This window comes from Equus asinus, chromosome X, assembly GCF_041296235.1.
Source record: "Equus asinus isolate D_3611 breed Donkey chromosome X, EquAss-T2T_v2, whole genome shotgun sequence".
NCBI classification, from domain to species: Eukaryota; Metazoa; Chordata; class Mammalia; order Perissodactyla; family Equidae; genus Equus; species Equus asinus.
This window is the reverse complement of record NC_091820.1, coordinates 29,939,338-29,960,000: the sequence shown is the minus strand read 5'-3', so window position 1 is coordinate 29,960,000 and position 20,663 is coordinate 29,939,338. Positions and strand designations below refer to the sequence as shown.

General features: G+C 34.5%; 1 protein-coding gene across 1 annotated transcript in view; it reads right to left on the bottom strand.

Moving 5' to 3' along the window:
- The window catches only part of CFAP47 (cilia and flagella associated protein 47), a 423,199-nt gene that overhangs the window by 81,885 nt on the left and 320,651 nt on the right, over positions 1 to 20,663 (bottom strand). Inside the window, exons 52-55 of the mRNA XM_070502678.1 lie at positions 11,977 to 12,152; positions 9,942 to 10,049; positions 4,741 to 4,849; positions 1,301 to 1,405 (exon numbers count right to left, since the gene is read on the bottom strand). Coding sequence (XP_070358779.1) covers positions 1,301 to 1,405; positions 4,741 to 4,849; positions 9,942 to 10,049; positions 11,977 to 12,152 — 498 coding nt within the window. The remainder of the gene's footprint in view (positions 1 to 1,300; positions 1,406 to 4,740; positions 4,850 to 9,941; positions 10,050 to 11,976; positions 12,153 to 20,663) is intronic.

Sequence of the window (20,663 nt, the reverse complement as noted above, 5' to 3'; positions counted from 1 at the left end):
AGTGACTGAAATCAACCACTAGTGTTAAACTGATTTTACAAAAAGTTTCAGTTGCTTACTTACTTCTTTGAGGTCTTTTGTTTAATAAAGAATTTCAAGTTCAACTTCTAGGCTGGGATTTTCTAAAGCTATTAGGATGTATTGCCCTGCTGATGTGCTAGACTATCCTTGAGTAGATATCATTTCCACCAGAAATGCAAGGAACTAAATCGTCCCCAATAATTAGGTAAGCTGAATGGGCTAACCCTGCTATGAAGCAATGATTTAAAAGATATGCCTTTTTAAAATTATTTTTGTAAAAGAAAATAATCTCCACTATATTTCCCTTCTGGATGAGAATGATTACTGTTTATTTTCTTTAATAATTTTGAGAGTCAAGCATACTTCCACAGTATTTGCCTCAGGTCATGTATAAGTCAGTAATTATGCAGGAAATTTAATGGCCTCAAAAATTCTTTTCTAAAGGTTAATTCCACATATTATATTTGATTCCACTGCATCTCAGATGACAGGGTTTTGTAAGCTACTTGGTTTCCCCCAGGATATAAAGTACGTGCCTCCATTTACTTTCCTCCCCTGATCAACACTTGAAGAAGTACAAAATAATAAATGTAAAAAGTTATGTAAAATTTTTATTTGCAGTAAGTTATAATCACTTGGCAATCTGTAGATAGCTGTCAAAACAGTCATGAAGACGGGTTGAAGCCAGATGTTCTGGGTTCAGGTGTGGGTTCAATCTTTTACTAGCTGCCTGATCTTAATTTCCGAGTTTCTTATATTTCTGACCCATAAAATGGGGTTGATAACACTTCTACTATAGGACTGTGGTGACAATGAATAGAAATAATTCTTAGAATGGCAGGTAGCAAGTTTGGAGATGCTTAAAAAATGATTATTGTAGTTTCTAAAAATCATCATTATTCCGGAACACTGTACAGATGAAATACAGTGAAAAAACCCACAATATTTGCAAGATCATATCTTCTACAGTTTTATATTTAAGTTTGTGAAAATTGAATAGTAAAACGCAAGTCAGAAAATTAACATAAATGCCAACGATTTTGTATTTACATTAAAATACCTGTATTTTAAATCTGAATGTATATTCTCCTTCATTCAAGCAAACGCCTTCTTTAGATGCCTGAACATACATAAAGTATACCCTATTTTCAAAAGTTCGTTTAATTAATAATTTACAGTGAACTTGTTTTGCTTGCAAAAGATGTCAACGGGATGACTTATTTACTTATTTATTGACTTTGAACTTCAGTTAACTTGGTCCAAGAATACTCTATCATACCTGAGCACAGTGGAAGACAATAGAAGCTTCATGACCAACTCTTCCAAGTGCAGAAGGACAAAAGTGAACAGATACCTCTTTGGTGGTGTGAGGAGGTACGATCAGCTATGCAAATTCAGAAAGAAGAAAAAAAAGAATCAAAAATTAATACTTTTGTTGAGTCAGCATCTTTGTGTGCTGAGTATATGCCAGGTTGATGTTCACGTGATTAATGCGTTGCCTTGTACACATTATCCATTCTCAGTACGCCTGCTTGGCGAATACTGATAAAACAGCTCATGATAAACAGAGTTTAGTAGTGCTCAGCCATGTTCTTCCCCCAGACAATGACCACATGGAGTTACTCGCTCTATAAAAGGAAATCAGGATTAGTTTTTTAAGCTGAGTTAGAACCCCCAATAATATAAACATGAGTTTTATTTAAGAACCTGTAGTTTATTGTCCACCCCAAGATACATATCAAACCACTGGGAACCTAACTTGTAGTCCTGCAATGTCAAAAGAAATGAACTGATTTTAAACGTAGATGTAAGACATGCTTCTTTAGTATACAGTGAAGTTTTCCTCTTTGTCGTATCACACACACACTCAAGGTGTGACCTGCTGCAATAACTCGAGTCTGAACAGTAGTAGTTTGAGCTCCCTCTTTAGGGATTGTGAAAAAAGCCAGCAACTCTCTCATAATACAATGAGGGCTTGAGTATCTCATGTAATCAAAATTCTACACTGTGAATAATATAATATTTAATATCAAGACTTATAGAATGATAGGATGAGTGGCACATGTCTGAAAAGGGAGCTAATTATTTTTTTGCTAATGTATTTTGCCAGGTAACTTTTGAAAAAGTAAAACTGCAATTTAGCAGCATCATTCAATCCTGGTAGAATATAGCACTGGGCGCTCAATAAACTCTGATAATAACCATGAAATACAAGTACAAACAATGTTATATTTAGAACAGAGTCACCTCCTCATTATATGTATGTGTGGTTTATCTACAGCAAATATTTTTATCTCAGGCTGGCTCCCCCTCTGATTCCTCGAATGCTTCAACGTTATCAGTTAATGCACACTGAAGGAGTTTAAATTAATTTTAGTATCAACTTTAGCAAAATAATAAGAATAGTTGCATTTCATATATTCTTTCAATATAGCAAACATCACAAAAAAGTTCTATTTATGTATATACATGACAGAAATCATCTATTTCATTGGAAAAAATCATATAATACTACATTAACTTGGATTTTAATCCAGTCCTACCACTTACTAACCATACGGTTTAAGTATTTTAGCCTCTCTGGCCTCAAATTCCTCTTATATAAATATATGTCAGTCATGTGGTAAAGATTGAGGTAGTTTATATAACCAAGCGGTAACTCAATAAAATTCCTTTATTTCCACCTAAAATTCACTGAAAAATGCATCTCCCATGGTTTCAAGGAAAGAAAGATAAACACCATTGGTTGGAATTGAACTATAGCAAACCTACTGGTTTAGTGTAATGGGATATATATATATATATGTAATATGTTAAATATAGGGCCTTTTTGAAACTTAAAAAAATTTCATTCCAAGCATCATTATGATAACCAATTCCAATGTGTATGCTTACACTGGATCCTAGTTCAAAAGGGAAAGATAATCTTGTGACAATTGAGTAAACTTTAATCTGGACAGGATACTAGATGATGTAGGAAATTAATATACTTTAAGAAACATAATCTGAAGTATTTAGTGTTGAAATATCATACCTACAATTTACCTTCAAATTAAACACTAAGAATTGTAAGAGAGGAGAAAGAGAGAAAAATGTGGCAAATTGTTAATATAAGAACCAAGATAGAAGGTATAAGTTTCTGCATTGTATTTTTCGTTCAATTTCTGTATCTTTTTGAAATTTTTCATAAGATATAGTCGGAGGGAAGTGAGTTTTTTATATCACTATTTGCCTTGATAACCAATCTATGCTTACTTATTGAAGAATTTATGGGTAATTGTCAATATTTTAAAGTCTTTACTTATTTAAACATGAATACTATGCAACAAAACCACGAGCAAAATTGGACCTATTTATACTTTCCATTTATTATCATTACCATTAATGTGTGCTCCTATTTGTCCTATATATAATAGTATTTTTCTCAACTATAAATTTATTTTTGAGTTTTTCCTAATATTAAAGTTAATTGCATATTCAGTGCTCAAAAATATTTGATAAGTATATAAAAGAATGAACAGACTAGAAAGCGATGGTTGGAAATAATGCAGAGTCTATATTCTTCATTATGTAACGTAAGGTGGCGTGTGTAATAAATTTACTACATTTGTTTTCTCTTGGATCACAGTTTACATTCTTCTCTAACAGTAGTGATTCAAAGGATATGAAAACACCACTTTCTACTGAGTAATTTCAGTTATATGTAAACTATAGCCTGAACATCATATTCCATTTAAATTGTGAAAAATATAGTGTTAATACAAACATGTATGTACATTTTAATATATTTTTTCTAAGATTAAACTATATACACCAATTTTAGCAATATAATACTTAGTGATAGCTAATTTGACATATTATGGCAGTTAAGAACTAATTTTATATCATGATATTATTAGTTGGCAACCAGTGATTGACAAGAGACAGGTATTAAAGTATAAATAAAGAGATCACATTGTAGATTTGTTAAATGACCACTAAACAGCAAATAGTAAAGACTTTTATTTAAATACCATATCTACTTAATAGGGCTTCACGATGTACTGTGAGGTCATCTGAAGAAAACGATCTATTGCAATTATCCTTTTGAAGTTTACCTGAAAGCATGACTTTGGCATTCACTGCACATATTTGGTATCATATGTTTTGGAAACATAGATAGTCACGATAAACCTTTAGATCTTGTTTTGTTACTTAGGGGAGGGGAAAGTGATTGAGGCCCATTGACTGGCTCTAGTCTCTGCCAGGGACCAAGGAATGAGAAAATGAGGCAGAAAAAGGAGAGAGGGGCAGAGCTGTCAGTACTGCCTGGAAGTGGGGGAGGGGGCGGTGGGTAGGAACTCATGGAAGGCTAGAAAAGAACTGGCCTCTTGGGACCCTGGAAACATAGAGTGACTGCTGAGTCAAAATCAAATTACTGGGAGACTACTGCGAAAACTAATTAGCAAAATGGTCAGAAATAAAGTACAATCAGTTTATGTAGAACTCAATAATAATGAGCATGAATCTAGCATACACAATTTCAAAAATTTATATGAATATGATATTGGTTTTTTGGATAAATTAAAATTGGGGATATATATATAAATTTTATTTTTTAATTTTAGGCATTTGAAACCTTATTAATAATTCAAATGCTAATACTCCATGTTGTCCCAGAATGAGAACTGGACAATGCTGTAGTAGTGGTAGGTTACTTGGCTTTCTGAATATACTTACTGGTGATCTTTTAAAATCCAGGACAAAATTATCAGGATTACTGTTTGTTGCTTGCAATTCTAAGGTTTCGTGCGTAGGATTAACCAAAGGAATTATCTGAGTGACACACCTGGAAGGAAAAACAAAGCTAGTAAACTTTTTCTTAAATTTGCTCAATGATAATTTTAAAAACTTGATGACTGTTATGGGTTGAATTGCATCCCCAAAAAAGATATAATGAAGTCCTAACTCCCAAGACCTCAGGATGTGACGTTATTTGGAAACAGGGTCATCACCAAAGACTAATTACAATCCGTCACCACACACATGTGCCTAATCACCCCTTTCGCCCTCCTCCCTTCCCCCTTCCCCTCTGGTAACCACCAATCCAAACTCTGTCTCTATGTGTTTGTTTGTTGTTTTTATCTTCTATTTATGAGTGATGTCATATGGTATTTGACTTTTGCCCTCTGACTTATCTCGCTTAGTGTAATACCCTTAAGGTCCATCCATTCTACCATCGTTTTTAATGACTTTTGGCACACAGCATCAAAATTGTCATTGCAGAAATATAAATCAAAGCCACACTGAGATTTTACCTCCCATCTGTTAGGGTGGCTATTATTTAAAAAAAAAAAAAAAAAGATAACATGTGTTGGTGAGGATGTGGAGAAAAGGAAGCACTGGTACACTGTTGAAGGAATGTAGATTGGTGTAGCCACTATGGAAAGCAGTATGGAGGTAGCTCAAAAAATTAAAAATAGAACTACTATATGACTCAGCAATCCCACTTCTGGGTATATAGCCAAAGGAAATGAAATCAGTATCTTAAAAATGTATCTGCACTCCCATGTTCATAATATTTCATTATATATCTCTATCTATCTAGCAGATAATCCACTTATCTATATTATCCATTATATAGATAGACAGAGAGAGATATATAATTCAGCCATAAAAAATAAGGAAATCTTAACATTTATGACAACATGGATGAACCTTGAGAACATTATGCTAAGTGAAATAAGTCAGACAAAGACAAATACTGTGTGACCTCACTAATACGTGAATCTAAAAAAGTCAAAGTCATACAAGCAGAAAGTAGAATATATTTGGTCCGAAATGTATGCTTATAGCATTCACAATTACAACGTAAATAGAATCCTATTATATTTTCACTATAAAAAACAGTGTAAGTTTTGTGGGAATTACAATAGATTTCATTGCAAAGGATTAATATAACTTAATGACATTCGAAATGAGCAGAGGTGCAGAAAGCAAGAGAGCTGTGTGTAGCTTGTGATTGCCAGTGGACCAACGAGCAAAATATAAAAACCAAAGAGGTGCTTGATTCACTGTTCATCAAGAAAACGTTTTTGAATTGAATTGAATCTAATAGATCTTTTCTTTAATTGCTAGTTTTGCTGATAATTAGAAACGAAATTTGTAGATGGTAAATGCATATACTGAGAGTTGTCGATGCACATCTTATTTAGGTGCAAGATTAAATTTCTTACATGTTTAAAATGTTACCACTTTCTCTTTGGGTTCTATGTTTCTCAATAGTCATGGTAAAATATTTTTTCACTGAGACTGTTTCAAACTTGTTAATAGAGAATAACAAGGGAAAATTAAAATAATATTACCTGCCAAATCAATGAAAAACAAACTAATTTTAATGTGAACCAAGTAGGATTCCAGGGTGAAGGATCTATGGGAACTCTGTATCGCTTTTTCAACTTTTTATGAGTCAAACTCTTTAAAAATAAAAAGACATTTAAAAAACATTGTGCAGAATGCTGGTGATAAGAAAATATCATGAACCACTGGGAAGAATGCACTTACCGTAAAATGCATAAACCAAAAATTGCTTCTAATATGTAGAAGTTCTTGGAGTTACTTAATTCAGTTAATTTTATGTTACCAATTATTATTAAGTGACTCATCTATCATTCTGAGATTCATCATAATAACTGGTAGGGTAAATCATACATGATAGGAACACTGTCTCTGACTTGGAAGTGCAAGGGCACAGTCCTAACTCTTACTCTACTCTGCTTATCCTCAGTACAAACCTGGAAACAACTAAACATGTATCTCCAACATGAGTGTTTCTACTGCACTCCAGGCTTTTTAATAAACTTCCTACTCATCATTCAGATGTCTAACAGGAACCAAAACTGAGCTCCAAATATCTACCCTCAAACCAGCTCTTCTTGTAGTCTTCTCTGTCTCAGTTAATGTCAAATCTTTTGTTCCAAATACTGAGGCCAAAACCCTTAGTGTCATCCATGCCCTTCTGTTTTCCTCACACCTCAAACATTATTCGTCAGCAAAGCTCATTAGCTCTACTTTCAAAAATACACCATGAATCGGACACTTCTCACAACCCTCACTGTCAACATTCTGGTTCAAGCTGCTATCATGTTGGCCCTGAATTAGTGTAATGACCTCCTAACTGATGTTTCTCGCACATCACATACAGATATCAATTCCAGATAGACTGTAGATCTGAATATGAGAGGTGTAGACAATACATTTTTCTGGAAATGACACAGAAGTTCTTAATGACCTTGGAGTATGGAAGAACCGGACAAAACAAAAAGGTTGATAAATTAACCTACATTAAAGTTAATAATTTATTTTCATCAAAAGACTCCATTAAGAGATTGAAAAGCAAACACAGTCTAAGAAAAGGTATTTGCAACATATAAATCCCACAAGGTTTGTATACAAAATGTATAAAGACCTATAAGTTATAAAGGAAAATATAGACAAAGTAATAGGAAAATGGTCAAGGGACGTGAACAGGCACTTCAAAAAAGACTATATCAAAATGGTCTACAAATAGATGACAAGGTACTCAACCTCATTAGTCATGAGGGAAACGCAAATTAAAAGTACATTGAGGTACCACTTCACACACACCAGAATGGCTAAAATTAGTCTTACAATGCCCATGTTCTCGAAGACTTGAAGCAATGACAATTCATAATTAGCTGGTGGGAGTGTAAACAGGTACAACGAATTTCGAACTCTTTGTCATTATCCACTAAATTGAAATGATATTGCCTTTCTGTGTTTATACCAATAGAAATGAGAACAAATGTGCAGCAAAGGCACATACAATGTTATAGACAATATTTTTCATGATATACCAAACTTAGGAAAAAAACAAGTCCATCAGCAATAAAAAGGAATGGTTTTTGCAGCAAAGAAAATAAATGAAGAATGGCACATAGAATAACATGAATGGGTCAATAAGGCCTAACTACCACTTTAGAGCCTCACACATAATTATGAGTAAAACAAGCGTTGGAGAAACAATGAAATAGGAAAGAATGAAAACAAAACATACACAAATTCTGAGCGGAAAGGCCAAAAAAGTAAGAAAATTAAAGTATTAGCTCTCAAGTTCTAAATCCAAAACATAAATGTTACAGGACAAGAGAAGAGAGACAATAGAGAGATGGCATAATTCAAGATTTCCAGAAACTGAAAGTCATGTGTTTTCATATTGAAAGAGACCCCAACTACCCAGAAAAATTTATGAAAATAGAGCCACACCAATATATATTGTTAAAAGTTTTAAAGACACTGGGTACAATTACAGGTCATGCAAACTTTCAAAGAAGATAAGGATCCAGGATGAAGCTGGCTAAAAAAATAGTTACTGTGAAACATCTTTTAATATTATGTGACTTTTAATTATACAACAGTATGACAGATAAAAAGAAATTAAGTTTTAGAAAAACATGTTCAAAAATAACGAGAACTTAAAAAGAAAAAAAGAAGGCTAGCATCTTTTAGTGAATGAAAAAACCATGATTATAAAACTAGTTGAGCCAAATATGTTCACATAACGGTCTCACATCTCTTAATAATTTTATACACATATACATTATAGTTTTCATCTATTAATATATTTTTAAAACATATAAAATAAAACTAGAAATAAGTTTGTTAATAACTTGTAGCAGACACTGCTGGTGTCCGATCCAGTGCCCTAGAAGATTTTTACCAGCTCTCTGCCCCCATCCCCCAACTTCCACATGCTTGCTGTTCATCTTCCATCTGAGACCTTCAGATGATTGCCTTTGGTTCCTGGAGCCTCCTCAACCCTACAGACAGCAGATATGCCTGGGAGTTTATATCTCATCCCGAGGAAGCTTATGTGACTAGTATGGGAGTTCAAAAGCCTAGCGTCTTTGTGCCCAGACAAGACAAACTCTGAGATGTCACTTATGCACCAGAGCTCTCTGTTGGACCAGATAAACTCTGAGGCTGTACCTGCAATCACACCCCTTGCTTAGTGTCCTCCTTTTCTTATCCTGCGTCCCCTATTCTCTTACTGATTTTTCTTACTTGGATCACTTCCTTAATAAATCACTTGCAGTGATGTTTTGGCTCAAGATGTAGCACTGGGAGAATTCAATCCTCTTTTGGTGTGCTAAGGGAGAGAAATTAACAAAAAGGCAAGGATTTGCCCACTAGTGCATATCGTCTTTAAAAGCAGAAATTGTGACTTGGTTATCCCTGTGTACCAGCACCAAACTTGTGCCAGACAGGCAATAGGAACTCAACCACCTAAGTAAAAATGGTCATATCTCAAGGGCACACGGTATTAACCAAGTGACCAAGTATTCCCAATTGCCCATTGTTTACCCTCTGCTTTGCCTTGACCAAACTTTAGTCAGCCTTCTATCTTTCCCACAGGCCCCTGAACTCTGCTTGTCCCCAAACCTGAGCAAGCACAAAAAAAGTGGAACATACCTCCCTTTTCGGCTTCTCCCGGAAATCAGCTCACCACAGTGAGATCCTTTTCCTATCAGTCCCCATGGGTGATTTTCCCTTCCTTGTCCAACGTTCCCTCTAAAGATTCTGCTTATCTCTGCTTGCCCCTCCTTTACTGTATAAAAGAAAAAGCTTTTCTTGTTTGATTTCAAGACGCTTGTCGATTTCTGAAGAGCAAGTAGAGATAGTCCTTTTCCCTCCCTTGCAATAATAAATAAAAGCCTTCCCTTACTAAGTCCTGGCTTGTTTTTCTTTCACATAAGTTTTCCACAGGATAGTTTAAATATCAAACCTTCCCTGGAAAAGAAAATCAACTACTAAAAATATATTGATGTCATTAAAAAAGATTAAATGCATTATAACAATACTCTTTCAGATAAGCTTTTTTTTCTTCCATGAAATAATTTTATCTATTAAATAGAACTTACTTTCCAAGGTCACATTGTATTTCGGGAAGTGTGGTTGGTTTTGGTAATTCAATAGTTAATTTCACTAAGTACCAGAACTCTAGAGCAAAATCAGGTTGAAAAACAATGCTGGTGGAAAGAAATATACAAAATCTTGTCAGTGGTTTTAGTTTGTACAATAAGTTGACAGAAAAAAATCCTATACAACTTTAAATACAATATTTCACAACTGCTCTGTGATACATTCTACTCTCGTTTTAGATATATTTTTAAATTTTCCATTTTTAGTGAGAAAAATCACTTATTCAAGAAAAACAGTGTCATCAGTAATATCTGTTTAACAAATGCCTGTTCAATCAATGAAAAATGTTTAAACACCAGTAATTCAAATGTCTTGCAGGAGCTACAACAAGAAAAGTCCTGAGCCAGGCCTGATGGTCTAGTGATTAAAGTTCAGTGTGCTCCACTTCAGTGCCCAGGTTCAGTTCCCGGGTGCAGAACCACACCACTCGTCTGTCTGTTAGCAGCCATGCTGTGGTGTTGGCTCACATAGAAGAACTAGCAGGACTAACGACTAGGAAAATACAACTATGTACTGGGGCTTTGGAGAGAAAAAAAGGGGGAAGATTGGCAACAGATGCTAGCTCAGAGTCAGTCTTTCCCACCAAAAAAAGAAAAAAAAAGGAAAGTCCTGCTTTTAAGCTGTGATTGAATCAAATTTAGTTTGTTGAATTGAACATGTTTATATTTTCATGTGAAGGCTATCAAGTAACATGCAGCTCTGGAGAGCTTCCTTTATTATCAGTATGTGCTCACCTTTGGGGAAGACAGTGAGAGAGTGTCACAGTCTAAAGTATAACTGGGCTGGTATCCCAGCTCTGTTATCTTTTATTTGCACAACCTTGAACAAGTCACCTAACTTTTTGAGCTTCAATTTCATCATTTATAAAACGGGAGCAATCACTCCTACCTCTTATGGTAACTTTGAGAATTTTATGTCTGTATCTTGTAAAACACACACCCCAGCGACTTAGAGAATAGAGTAAGCAGTAGTAAGTATTGGCCAAAATTATGTCTTTTCAGATATGCTGATAAAGAAAATTCAGAATTCAGTCTACATTCACAAAGCCTTTGCGGTCACACTGGGGAGAGGAGACTAGCCCACATTTCTAATGGTAATCTATCTAAATAGTGTCTTTTATAATGCATTGTGTTCTCATTTTCATGCTTTACATTACAAAAATTTTTATCTTTTAAAAATTTCACAAATATATTCATTTAGTCATCATTCATTAAAATAAGAATTATTCTAACTCTCAAAGAGCACATAAACTAGCAAAAGGCCATTTTAATGGAATAATGGAATGCATTGTACATTTCAATACTAGTCTTTAAAACTATAACAAATATTACCTTTAAAACAACTATAGTTGATTATTTTACCATAAACTAATTGTGTTAGTCATGAACATACAGGTTATGTGTTTGTGCATGTACGTGAATATATAGTGCAAAAAAAGTTTTTCATAATTATCGTGCTATAAAAACACTTGTCATTACATTGCTAATATATATGTGTATATGGGTGTGTGTTTGTGATATGTCTGTATATATGTCTGTATGTATTCAGCATGGTATAATGCCCTTAATTTTCTCTAGGTCCTCCAAGTGGATGATTTGCATTTAATTGAGAATATAAAATATAAATAAATTTTCATCAAAAAAGTTGAAAGTTCAACTCCTAGTCCTTGTGGAATTATTTTCATTTGGTTCAATGTTTGCACCTAGAAAAATCTGCTTAGTGAAAAGTGAAATGAAAGAGGGTATATAAGGAGCAATTTAGGAATTATTTAATTTGATATTCCAATACATTATATTTTCCACTGAAGAAAACAATGGTAACTCTAAATTAGTACATTTTATGAATGGTATTAAGGAAAGCCAAAACTATGAGCAAGTGTAATCTGAATGAATATAGCATGCAAAGAAGTAACAATTTTAAAATCTTAATTTCAAAGGATCAACAATGAAATATAATGCCACACTCAAACTGTACCTTTCATCTTTATGGCCTGTAGCTGCTGGAGAATACCGTACCACATACTTGAGGCATTGTAATGGATACAGTACAAATTCCTTGAGTCCACTGAAGGCAGCACTCGATAATAGCACATCTAAGTGAACAAGCTGCTCTTTTGGATTAAAGAGAGGTATTTCAATGCAAACACCCTCCTAGAATTACAGAACAAATATATAATCAGCTCTTAGTGTCAGCATAGAGTCATCGTCCTAGAGAAGCAAACGCAAAGAGAACTTTTGTACAATTTAAGGCCATTTGTTTTCTTTTTCTCCTTGATTCACTTCCGCATGCTATCTCACTTGCTTTTAATCTTTTACATATTTTCCTCGATTACTCTTGGTAAATGCTAACACTATTTTTTTTCAACAAGTACTTCAAGAGATCCATCTAGCTAAATGCTAAGGAAACTGTAAATTTACTTTTAAAATACATTTTTCTTCAGTACCATTATGACTGTGAGGTCCATTTGCCAATGTTTCCTTTAGCTGTGGCACTCAAACTTTCACATGCATAAGAATCACCTGTAGAGGTTGCTCAAACACAGATTACTGGCCCCTTGCCCCAAAGATTCTGATTCAGTAGATCTTGGATGGGGGCTGAAATCATTATTTCTAAAAAGTTGTGGCTTCTGTTGCTGATCCAGAAGATGCACTTTAGGTAGCTCTGTACATTAGCATCAAGTGGTAGGGACAATCTGAACTAACAATTCAAATTATACCGATGATACGACTACCTTCCTGTTTAGATTCCTTCCTTCTGTTCTGGTTTCTCCTGTCCTGCCCCCCTAGCTACATCCACTCAGCCCTGGAAGGCACTCTTCAAGTTCCAAGACATTTCCTGATCCTCATTCTAACCCATTCTGGCTAATAACTTATATTTCATCCCATGACAGCTATGATTTTCACTAAAGTAAAAGCCATTAATTGAAGCAAATGTCTTAAAGGTGATTAATAGACAAGACATATCTCAATCTTAACAAAGACCAGTTGTCTATAATGCCTTAACCTAACAAAATGGAGGATGTTGAACATTTCCATCATAATTGAAAACTTGGTAACAGATGTACTTTAGGACATGGAGCTCTATTTTGAAATTTATCAAATCACATTACAGGAGTGACCAAAAAATCCTTGATAACAAGTTGATGGGGACAGGTGGTGATGGGGAGAGAGTTATTCACAAAATTTATCTTCAAGATAGACATTACAGCTTTGTCCATGGAATAAACATTTGCTTGATTACCTCTACAAAAATAAATGACTGGATAAATGCTACATTTTAAGGGAATGGAAATAGCATTTAGCGTGGTGAACAAGATCAGGCAAGGAAAGATGGAAATCAAGGATATGTACAAGTGTACAGCTAGATTAGTGTAGATATTTATTACAAATCAGATTTAATTATAAATGCAACAAAAAATGGCCATCTAGAACAGTTTCAGGAGATATTAGGATCATGGATTCCTAAAATAAATGGGTATTTAAATTCCTAGAGTAAAGTATCCAATGCTCATAATTATAAAGAAGTAAAAACATAAAATGCAAAAAAATCCAACCATGGTATTAATGTCACAGAATCTACTATTTCTAGGCAACCTAACATGTTTTATAAGACTGTCATAGAACTTAGCCTCCTAAGAAGTTTCTAAGGATCAAACAAATCAACTAAGCCAAAGGAATATGCCAGGATAACAAATATCAATAAGGATATATTGGCCTAGAAACTTTGCCTAGGTCTTTAGACAGAAAATTGAAATGAGACATTTTGGATTAGATGTTTGTCTTGTCTATTACTCAGATATTTTTCAGAGAAGGTCAGTGTCAGTTTAAGCTTCTTTGCAGAGGCAAAAATGCCAGGCTCTAAACTACTGATTTTCAAAATGTTTTAACTGCAACCCAGAGTAATTCATTTTACATCATGATCCTGACCATATACACATACCACTGAAAAAAAAACCTTCACAAAACAGTCCCTACTCTTACCACCTATCATGTTCTCTGATATTTCCTATTCTGTTTTATTCTATGTCTTAAAAAAATAATGCTCATTTTGACCCACTCACATTTTGAAAACTGTACATTAAAAAAACTTTGGTCTAAAGAGGAATAAAGTACTGAAATATTGAATTGCTTTACATTTTATCACATAGAAACTTTGAACACAGAAAACAAAACCACTTTAAATCTACTGTTTGCTCTGTGAACCACAAGCCATATAACAGAAGCATGCCCTCGTGTTAGAAACGTGTCATGACATTCTGTGGTTGACTGAATCTTAAAAGAAGGAAATGAGGATGACACTTGGGTCACAGCTCCTCCTTGCCACATCCTGGCAACCATCACTACCTGGTCATCTCACTCTTATTCAGTAGTGCTGGATGCCCATTCAACATCCTTCACCGAGCAGCCTTTCAGACAATAATCATTTAGTTAAGCGTTACCGGCACTAACTAGTACTGTAATTTCTGGAGAATCCCTGTAATTTAATTCTTTCTCAAAAATAGTAATAGACTCAAAAGAAATGAATGTTTCATTACTGTAAAAAGCTTTAAGTTTCCAATTAACTGTTCTGTATTCCTAGTATGGTAAAACATATGTCAAATTTCACTAAAATATTATAAAAATAAAATCTAACTTTCATTATGGTTTGAATGCTATTTTCTTCCATGTTTAAATAGATAAAAATCTCTAAATGACATCATTAAAAGATGGTATTATATGAGTAATTTCTATTAAATATCCATGTGCCAGAATACTGTCAAAATTAATTTGGACAAGATTAATTTTCTAACTATCTATATTTCTTAAGGCCAAAAAATTAGATATTTCTTTAAGTATTTGATGCATTCAATAAGTTAAAGAGAAGAAATTTTTGTCATTCATCATTTATGAGATGATCAAAATTTGTAGGTTTATTCTTGGAACACCTCCTTTGTGTTATTTATACAATCCAGAAATGCATAACTATTTTGAGCAAATAACACACAAAATAAAACAGGTATTTATCTACAGAAATGGTTAATAATCTTGTTGTCTAAAGTATCCTGCCACCCCATTCCACTTTATGATAAATAACTTTTACTCAACTGGAAGTACAAAGTCAGGTGAAATTTCTGTGAATATTTTATATATCAAAAAGGTTTAAAAATATTTGACTAGTATATGTCTTGCCAAGAGCATATTTCTCCACTTTGATGAGTGGTTCTTTAAGGCTAACTTATGTTTAGACTTAAATATAAATCTATTTTGACTCATTTCTTTTTTCGGAAACAAGTAAAATAGTAATGACTATACGCTGACCTCAAAAGCTGTCTTTCATCTTCACGTGGCCCCTTTTAGCTTCAATGATAGAGAGCATTCCTTTATAAGGGATCCAGTATTTTTCTCTTGATTGTACTTAAAGAATTTTTACCTAACATAACGACTGTTTAAAGAAATTACTTCAATTTCTCGCAATCCTTTGTAAAAGGATTAAAATATATATTTAATTCTGTGGACTATAGGTAAAGATTTTAAAGCATGAGGACATTCATAAGACTCTAAAATTTAGAATATTGAAAAAAATTCAAATACTCAGATAAGATTGGAATACTATTTTAAAATATGTACAGATACATTGAATTTTGCAAGTTATAAAACTTTTAAGAGGAAATTTGAATACTTACATTCATTTTCAAACAAATCTAAAACATTTTTAGCATTGAAATATAATTTATATGTTTATTTTCTTAAAATAGAAAAAATTTTGAAAGATTTAAAAATATAAATTAGAGCAGGTCATTCTCTCTTTGCACTCTCTAGTGACTTCTAATTGCACATGGAATAAAATCTCTCATTTTGCCCTTTGAGGTCCTACAAGATGTCGTCCTGCCGACACCTGTAATCACAAGTCAGTCCTCTACCATTTCTGTCCAGACTCCAGCCTCATAAGCCTTTTGTCTGTTCGCGGAATGCCTGGGCTCCTTCCTGCTGGGTCTCTTCCCACCAAGCTCATTCTGTCCTGAGGGTTTGTGCATTTGTTAGTTGCTCTACCCGGGTGCACCACCCCAGTCTTCATAGCACCCTCAACATCACCTTGGACTGTTTTTTGCTCGTAGAATTACCAGTCTAAATTTATCTTGGTCATTTATTGTCAGGGTAATGGGTACACTGGATGGACTAAACTTGGTGGAGTGTAATGTGAAAACAGTTTCTCTCCCACTACTGCTCTTGAAACCAGGCAACATCTCCCGTTCTCCATCCCGTTGTTTTATTAGTATGGTTCTCGGTGCTTGGAAGCCTCATTTTCAGATATTTAAAGAAGTGCGAAACCAACACTTTCATCTCACATACAATGAATGCTTTTCCTGATCTTCCGTCCCTGGTACCCCAGCCCCAGCCCCAGGACTTCTAGTAATTTTTCAGATGGCTAGAGAGGAGGAAGGTGGACACGACCTGCTCTTTTCAATCCCCTGCTCTAACTTCCTCTCCTCCTGCAATCACTGTGCTAATACGGCCCTTCAGGTTACAGGATGTAGATAGGATGAGAGGTAAAGGAACAAAGGTCATTTACTTAATTGGTGCTGGCTGATCTTCTCCAGTTGACCTTCCAGTTTCCTTCTCTCTTCCTCTTTCGAGCATTACCCCATGGAGACTCTTTCTCCTGGGTTCTTCTCACTCTAGCAGAATGTATCTTGAGGCAGATCCTTTTAAAGCAGCCCAAGCCCAGTCTCCTTCCACGGAGTAGAATCTACTTTGATCCAAAAGGTTTTGTCTCATGCCAGTGGAAGTGCAGCTGCTCTCACTAGCCATTTTCCCTCCATCCATGGTCCAATTTGTTAGCAGGAACGCACCAAAATCCAATAGACGCTAAACTGTCAGTTTCCATTCTTTAAAGAAGGCACTCCCACTCTTTTTGTGTTCTGGCCATTATATATATAGGCTGGAAGTGGGTGATAGGCTGAAGATTTCTCATCTCCCTTGACATGACAGAAATACCATCTCTCTAGCAAAACTCTGTGCTCCTCTTCATAGCATGAAGATATCATTGGGAAGCAGCTGTCCAGCCAGAGGTTACATTTTCAAAATGTTCTGGCACCCAGGCATAGCCAATTGACTAGTTCTTTCCAATAGTATATGAATGAAAGTGATATGGGTCACCTCTATGCCAAGATGATTAAGAAACTAGTGGAAATTCTCTTCTCTCCATTTTCTCTTTCTCTACCTACATGCAGGAACCTCTGAGTCCCTAAAGGATGGGAGGAGCTTGGCTCCCTGGATCACAACATGGAGGATGCCAGCCACCAATAGGGAACAAATGCACCAGACTGTTACAATTATTAAAAAACTTTTATTGTGTTAAGCCATTGAAATTCTGGAGTTAATTTGTTATAGCAGCTAGAAATACCCTAACTAATACATTTAGTGAGTCCGAAACAAATGGCATAGCAACACCTTTCATAACATGGAGATAGAATTATCTATAGTTCTCAGGTTTGTGTCTTTACTTGAAAATCTAGGACAAGAAAAGAATTTCCCATGAAATATCACACTTCAATTATTTTAGTTTTGTTTTCTGTCTAACTGCACCAGAACATTAGCTTCATGCAAACAGAGGCCTTGTTTGTATTGTTCAGCACTGTTCCTCGGCATCTAGAATAGTGCCAGGGATGCAAGAGACAACAAATATTCATTAAAGGACAAAATGTGCAATTCATATGAAGCTTTACTGTTTGTATATCCATCTGACTGTTAATATGTCTGATATTCTGGATAATAACAACTTTAACCTAAATAATACGGCAACCATGTGAAAATCTGACTCAGGAAGAGTTTAAAAATTTGAGTTAACCCAGGCTGCCTCTTTTATGAAGGTTATTGGGTAAGGACGGCAGCCTCAGATGGGAGAAAGACGGTGGGTTAACTTTGTCATTTGAATGCCAGTTCACACATTCTCCGAGCAGGAAAAAATTAATTCACTATTTGCACTGAAAACTTCATGACTTCCTACTCTCACCAGTGTGCCCATAAAAGCTTAATTGGCCCAATGACAATTCACTGTGCACAAGTAGGAAGTATTTTTCGCCATATCCTCTTCCAGAAGATACTCATGAGTTCATTATAAAAGATTATTTCTGAGGTTCAAAAAACACAATAATATTAAAGTAATGCATATTATTGAGGAAATCTTCAATTTTAATTTTATTCAATTTGAAAACTTTACCAAGTCAATAAACAAACTATACCAAAAGGTATTTTGAAACATACCACATAATTCAGAGGAAGTGTTAGCTATCATCTGTCTTAATAACTTTCCTAAACTGCCAGTGACAGCAGTTCAGAACTCAGAGAAACCAAGTTTGCACCTGTAAATTAGAAACACTTTTGTTATTCCTCTGCATCTGCATGTCACTGCCATTGGTATGTCACTGTGCCTACGGAAGTAATGCCTCACCCACCCACCCCCATCTCCAATCCTCCATCATCCAACCTGAGACATACAGAAAGCAGAGGTGCAATCAAGGCGGGTGGGTGCTAATGCCAGATTAGGAGTGGTATGGCACCGAGGAGTTGTGAAAAAGCCAGAAACTCCTGTAGAGTCTATAGGCCTGTTCACGTGTATTTAGACATTTCCCATAACCTGCGGGATGGTTGGGGGTGGACTATGAAAAGCAGTGACGAATAGGAACATATCTAATTGTAGGGACAGGTCCCTAGAAAGTACTCTTTTGTTTAACTGTTTAAGATAGGTTCAACAGATAGATAGACAGATGATAGATAGATAGATAGATTAGATAGATAGATAAATAGATAGATATAAATTTCTATCTATATATATGTAGCATGGCAATATATTTTGTGATTTAACACAAATTAGGCCATGAGATATTTAAAACAAATTCCTATTTAAGAATTGTTCACAATTTGTCAAGATAAATTTAAAGCAGAATGCTAATTTTCGCTACCACAACATTTCATGAGGAAGAACAATTTCAATATCATACACAACACCCAAGATACATGATTTTTCACCTAGAAAAATAAAGATTATAAAATATGAAGGAAAGAAGAAAACATATGAGTACTTCAAAATATATTTTTCTTACTATGGAGGCTAAAATTTTAAACTAAAAACTTACTGAAAATGGTTGGCAAACTCACATATGTTATTCTGTATTAATATTTTTATATTTGACATCAAGTGGATTAATAGTGTTTTTAACTACGCTCCTCTCTTACTTGCTTATGGGGAGATTTCTAAGTCTCCGATTATTAAAAATAGACTGAATGTAATCAAAGTTTGATTATAGAATGAAAAAAATCAGTAAAGAAATGGTCATGCAATTGTCACTGACCACAGAACAAATATGATGAAGGCTATGACTAATCTAAAACTTAAAGCATATAAAGTTTTGCTCACACATTTAAGTTTTGTTATATTTATAGCTCCTTGCTGTATACTGAAATTATTGAGTGTCAGTCGGAAGTTAGTAGATTACTCTCATTCTCCCACAGCCAAACTATATGACATACAAGAGATTTTTGAGTTCAAACAAAATGGAACAGCAGCTATTACATGTCAAAATTCCCAGGAGAAATTCTAATTACACCAACAGAGAGTGAACTAGTAACAACCAATTATTGTTTATGGTGAATATAATCTAATTTTTGGAATCTGCTGTAAGAAGTAATTAAATTTATGTGCCTCAAGGGTGTAAATATTTCTTACACAAACCCTATTTTAGAGAGATTCTGACCATTCATTCATCTCTAAGGAAGATATGAAAATTGGGTTGAATGTAATGAAAGGTGAGATGCAGATGGAAAATCAGAGGTGGCTTAGTATCTTGAAAGCTCCATTGCTACATCTGACAATCTGAGATTTAAGTAAACTATTTCTTGAAAGTTTGGCAAAACACCAAATGCAGTCAAAAATATTAGGAAATAATATATAGATGAGGACACCAATTTTAGTGTACTTTGGAAAGTATTCAGAAAGTATCTTCTTCAAGAAGTGGACAAAGGTTTATTCGATGGGATTATTTAAAAGAATCCATATCATCTTCACCAACTAAATCTTCATGTCTGAGAGTTTAAGAGTGTCTAAGTTTTTACCTTAGGCAATTACTATTAGAAAGGTCAGAAAACTTAATAACGTGGCAATAACATCACCTGTCATTGGTAACCTATGTGTGTAGAACTAGTCGAAAAAGACTACCCTTCTCTCCACCAACCTCAGTTGAAAGTGAACATTTAATTAGTAAGAACCCCTGCCTATTGCGACAAACATAGCAACCTAACAGATGACGGTGCTAAGTTTAGCTCCTATATTATGATGTAAAACTATTCAGTGGAATGGGGGCTCAGGAATTGCATTTTCATCTGTGTAGACCTTGAGAGAAAATTATTTAAATGTCTTTATGAAACAACTATGTTAACTATTCAGTAATATAATTGATAATAATTAGAATCAATCCATACATATATATACACACACACACAAGATGTGTTATAGATAGCCCACTGTAGTACCAAAACCAGGAGAGGTTTAAATTAAAAATTGATAGTAAATCAACATAAACTGAATTAGGATCACACGATAATAATGGAACTTATTGTATGGGGAGGGGCAAGTCCTTTACAGAAAATGGACAGGGGCTGTTAATTGAAAGTATATTATTTACG